This window comes from Penaeus vannamei, chromosome 5 (genome assembly GCF_042767895.1).
Source record: "Penaeus vannamei isolate JL-2024 chromosome 5, ASM4276789v1, whole genome shotgun sequence".
Classification (NCBI taxonomy): domain Eukaryota; kingdom Metazoa; phylum Arthropoda; class Malacostraca; order Decapoda; family Penaeidae; genus Penaeus; species Penaeus vannamei.
Window position 1 is genome coordinate 1,215,258 of NC_091553.1, and position 5,000 is coordinate 1,220,257.

The following is a 5,000-nucleotide window of genomic DNA, read 5'->3' on the forward strand; positions in this document are numbered from 1 at the left end:
CTTCCTCTCTTTCTTTCTCCTCTCTCTCTCTCTCTCTCTCTCTCTCTCTCTCTCTCTCTCTCTCTCTCTCCCTCTCCCTCTCTCTCTCTCTCTCTCTCTCTCTCTCTATCTATCTATCTATCTATCTCTCTCTATCTCTATCTCTCTATCTCTATCTCTCCCTCCCTCCCTCCCTCCCTCCCTCCCTCCCTCTCTCTCTCTCTCTCTCTCTCTCTCTCTCTCTCTCTCTCTCTCTCTCTCTCTCTCTCTCTCTCTCGGGAGAGGGGGGAGAGAGCAAGAAAGAGAGAAAGATAGAAAGAGAGAGTGCAAGAGAGAGAGAGAAAATGGGATAGATGGTGGGAAAGACAGAGAGACAAAGAATGATCCCCCCCCCTCCCCCTCCACAGGAAGACTACTCCGACATCAACCCCGAGAACGTGATTGACATCGTGGGCGTCGTCACGGACTTCACGGGCATCGTGGGTCTCGTCACACGCCCGTGGACGGGGACCTTCCCCACCAAGGCCACTTCGCCCACCACCACGCCCATGACGCCCTCCAGCCCGGCCTCCCCGCCCACGACCCCCGCACCTCTGTCGCCCGCCACGCCCGTCCCCGCAGGCCTGACGGAGACGACGGAGGAAGAGGCCGCCACGGAAGCCGTAAGAATCACCTTCCTTCTTCGGTTCCGTCATTTTTAGTCGTTTTTTATAATAGAAATAATAATTGGATGGAGAAATTTGCGCATTAGACAATAGTCGTTCTAGGAAATACTATGTTGGCAGTCGATTTACCTCGATTTATCGGGGAAGTTTTGCTCTAAAGGAACAGTGAAGCCATACGGTCAGGATGCAGGGGATTCTAGGATCTGTAATCATTAGCTCCTGAAGGCGATCGATCCCGAAGGCCTTTTCTACGTCCTCCCCTTCCTTCCTCCCTCGCCAGACTCCTGAACCCACGGAGAGCTACAACGAGATTCCTGTCGGGATGACCGAAGGGGACGAGGCAGAGGTACAGCAGGAGACGACTCAGCAGGGAGACTCCACCACGCCTTCCGCGGATCTCACGCCCGCAGCAGGCACAGCCCCGGCCACTTCGCTCGCCCCTGAGGTTGTGGGAGCCTCCGACGTCTCTTCGGAATCTGACGAAGAAGACGACATGAACGCCATCATCTTCCCAGACGACCCGATCCTCGCCGCACGACCCGAGACAGAAGCCCTGGAGGCGGTGACCGAAACGCAAGTGGCAGACACGCAAGAGGAAGCCGTCGTCGAAGGCGCCCTCCTCCAGATTCTGGATATTAGCGACGTCGGCGGACACCAGAGCCAGGCCTCGACGACGACCCAGGCTAGCACGGCCACAGCAAGTCCCGTGAGTAGCGTTCCCACGTCTGGTCCTTCTTCGGGGCCTCTCGAGGTCCAGCAGATCGAAGTCGCTGGTGGGGTCGGCGAAGAAACGGACGTGGACTACGACTACTATGCTAACTACCCCGACCAGATCCTCCTTCAGCCGGTCAACCAGAATATCTGTGGCTTTAAAGGAGCCAAGCCTTATGTGAGTAACATTGTCTTGCGTTCTTTGTTGGTAATGGGGCGACACTTTGCTGGCTGACGAATGGACGGGGAAATAGTCTAAATACTCTAAAAAATGTAAGAGCCTACACTAATAGCCTACGCGCGTGGATCTGTGTATGTGTGTGCGCGTGTAAAGTAACACGAATCAGCCACCATCACACTGACACACCAGTCTCCGTGCCGAACGACCACCCCAGTGTAAACCTCTTGCCGGCAGGACGACCAGCTGAGCAGCAGGATCCTCGGGGGCGTCGTGGCGTCGACGGTGGAGTGGTGTTGGGTGGCGGCCATCATGGAGCGGCGTCAGGGCGGCAACAAGTTCGTGTGCTCGGGGGCGCTCGTCGAGTCCAACCTCGTGCTCACCACCGCCACCTGCCTCAAGAGGTGCGGCTCTTCCGGGAAGAGATCTGTGGTGTTATATCATTTTGATTTTTTTGCTGCTGGCTTCTCCATTCTTTTCAAATTTGCGATTCTCTTTGTTGGACTTTTTTATTTCTCCATGCTTCCCTTTTCATTTACTCTCACTATTCGTTTTCTTTTTTAATAGCCCACTTTATCTCACTTCTAGATTCCTAAACCTTTTCATAACGTCTAAACCGATAGATTAAGAACACGAACCACTTTCACTACCCATCTGCAATGCCCCCGACCCGCTTTTGTTCCAGGCTGCAGAACCGCGACTTGTCTCGGTACATCGTGGTGTTCGGCGACAGCAACCTGCGCGAGGACCTGCCCTACGGGGTGCAGTTCCACTCCCTCGCAGAAGTGGTCACCCACCCCGACTACTTCACCTCCGGGGGCGCGCACGCGAGTGATATAGGTGAGAGGAAAATAAAGAGGGCAGGAAATATATAAGTATGGATATTGTACACACATAAATGTTTGTATTATATGAGCATATACGTATATGTATTGTGTCCGTGTGTATGCGTGTGTGTATGTGTTTGTGTCCGTGTGTATGTGTGTGTGTATGCGTGTGTGTCCGTGTGTATGTGTGTGTGTCCGTGTGTATGCGTGTGTGTCCGTGTGTATGCGTGTGTGTCCGTGTGTATGCGTGTGTGTCCGTGTGTATGCGTGTGTGTCCGTGTGTATGCGTGTGTGCATGTAGCCATCTACCTGCACCCGCGAGCCCCATCTCCACCCGCCCCCCCTTCCCTCCCGCAGGCGTGATAAGGCTCCGCGACCACGCGACCCTCAGCGACAACGTGTGCCTGGTGTGCATGGCGCAGCAGGACGCCATGTTCCCCGCCCAGACCTGCACCGTCACGGGCTACGGCGTCGGCGACATCCCGGCGCCCATGCTCAAGGGTGAGGCTCGAAGGGCGCGCAGAGTGGGGGCCGAGGGGCGTCCTTGGCCCTCGCGCGCGCCCGCAGAGGCTGATGTGTTCGGTTCTTGGGATTTGAGGTGGAATTCGACCGTGCGATCTCTCTTTATTTATTTATTTATTTATTGTTATTATTTATTAATTTATTTATTATTATTATTTATCTATTTATTATTGTTATTATTATTTATTTATTAGTTATTATTTATTTATTATTTATTTATTTATTTATTTATTATCTATTTATTTATTATCTATTATTTATGATTTATTTATATATTTATTTATTTATTTATGATCCTTTTTGGTGTTTTGGACGTGGGTGAGGAAAGGTAATGTACTATTTCCGTGATTTACTATTTGTGGGAATGGGTAACGATTTCCAGAAGTGTTTGAAGTGCAATGCATCGCCAAAGAGTAATGTTCATAATGATTGTTTTCATCATATCATTATACATGATATGCAGCATATAGTATACTTCACGGTAGTCTATAGTACCCTGTATTACCCGCACTAATCATTTTCTTACTACTACCTCGATTAGGAATGTAATGGCAATACAAAACTGTCAACAAGTTATGATGAATATACTCCTTGATGATTAATGTCTTGTACATATCTTACTGGACACAAACGGCAAAAATACCACGCACTGTAAAGATCAGTCAGATTTATCATCAAGTATCTCTCTAAAGCCACGTGAATACTTTACATGATGCGTATATAAACATTGTAAATACGAGAACGTTTGATGAATGAAGTCAGTCGACAATAATAATAACCGCAACAATGAATTAAAACTCAAATAATGTCATTCACATTCTTGGTATTTTATGTATGATTTCCATTTGCAGACGTACAGCAGACGGTGCCGCTGGAGGGCATCCTGAGGCAGCTTTCGGTCCCCGTCCACAAGGAAGCCGACTGTCGAGACACGTTGCGGAATGTCACGCGTTCGGAGATCTTGGCTTCGTCCGATTCCTTCCTCTGCGCCGGCGGTACTGGCGACGGCAGTGCTTGCTACGTATGTACTTGTGGTGTTGTATGAGTTGTTGGAGGGCGGAAATATTTGTTTGTTCGTGTGCGTCTTTGAGAAAGTATGTGGTCTTATGCACACGCATGTTTTATTTCAGCGAGGGAGTCTCTGCCGCTCTCCTTTTATTCCTGAGATCAAATGGATAATTACTTTTCAACGCAAACAAATCTCCACTTAGCACGAACTTTGACCTAGCTTCCGACCTCCTAAAATCCCCCCCCCCCCAACCCCCAGAGCACGATGGACGGCGGCTCCCCCCTGGCGTGCGAGGCCGGCGGGCGCTGGTTCCTGGCGGGGCTGGTGTCGTGGTCGCGGGACTGCACGGAGCCGGGGACGCCCAACGTGTACACGCGGGTGTCCTCCTTCACCAACTGGCTCCAGGCGACTCACCTGCGCATGATGGGCTTCGCAACGCACCAGGTATACTCGCAAAAAAGACAGTGGATCCAGGATCGTGTCGACAAAATAAATAAGGAGTTTGCATGAGATAACATCCAGTATCTGCTGTCGAGCCGTTCATAACGATAAGGAAATAGTCATATTACTGAGTGTCTAAAATCAAATGTTTTGTCTTAATGATCACAAAACCCTGCAGCAGAAGTAGCCCCTCCAGTTGATCCCCCTCCGCTGCTGTGGCATTCAGCAGTTTCACACTCCATCTTGTACAGTCATCATGCGTCAATGAGTCATGTTTCGTTTCAGTCCCGATAAAGACCCCCTCAAAGATCACCCAGACTCAAAAAATAATAAAATAAATGAATAAAAAAATAAACCGTAGAGTTAGCAGACGTACTGCCTCGTACGTCGACTTGAGCATATTCCTGCAGCGCCATTTTGCCAAGCGGCGATTAGAGATGCCTGCTGTGACCGTGCAAAAATAATAACGCCTTAACCTTTTCAGATTAAGCTGACGTGAAACCTACTTCGTACTTCATATGTAGAGGGGTTGCCATGCTAAGTGTGTCATGAGGAAGGTGCTGGACTACTACTGTACACTTTTATTATTAAGGCCAAAGTCAAAGTCTTGCGCTTACCGAGTCGAAGTTGTTTCAAGGCTTAAGACACTCCATGATGAAATGGCGCGC

The 5,000-nt window shown here is 49.8% G+C and overlaps 1 protein-coding gene across 4 annotated transcripts in view; it reads left to right on the forward strand.

The window, feature by feature from the left end:
- The window catches only part of LOC113813761 (serine proteinase stubble), a 14,875-nt gene that overhangs the window by 9,612 nt on the left and 263 nt on the right, over positions 1 to 5,000 (forward strand). For 3 of the 4 annotated variants that reach the window (XM_070121723.1, XM_070121722.1, XM_070121721.1), the window contains exons 5-11: positions 387 to 641; positions 925 to 1,533; positions 1,771 to 1,937; positions 2,219 to 2,373; positions 2,718 to 2,861; positions 3,734 to 3,903; positions 4,150 to 4,667. In XM_070121723.1, coding sequence (XP_069977824.1) covers positions 387 to 641; positions 925 to 1,533; positions 1,771 to 1,937; positions 2,219 to 2,373; positions 2,718 to 2,861; positions 3,734 to 3,903; positions 4,150 to 4,401 — 1,752 coding nt within the window. In that variant the 3' untranslated portion in view covers positions 4,402 to 4,667. Of the gene's footprint in view, positions 1 to 386; positions 642 to 924; positions 1,534 to 1,770; positions 1,938 to 2,218; positions 2,374 to 2,717; positions 2,862 to 3,733; positions 3,904 to 4,149; positions 4,668 to 4,816 lie in introns of those variants that run through there. The other variant, XM_027365821.2, reaches the window with a different exon arrangement.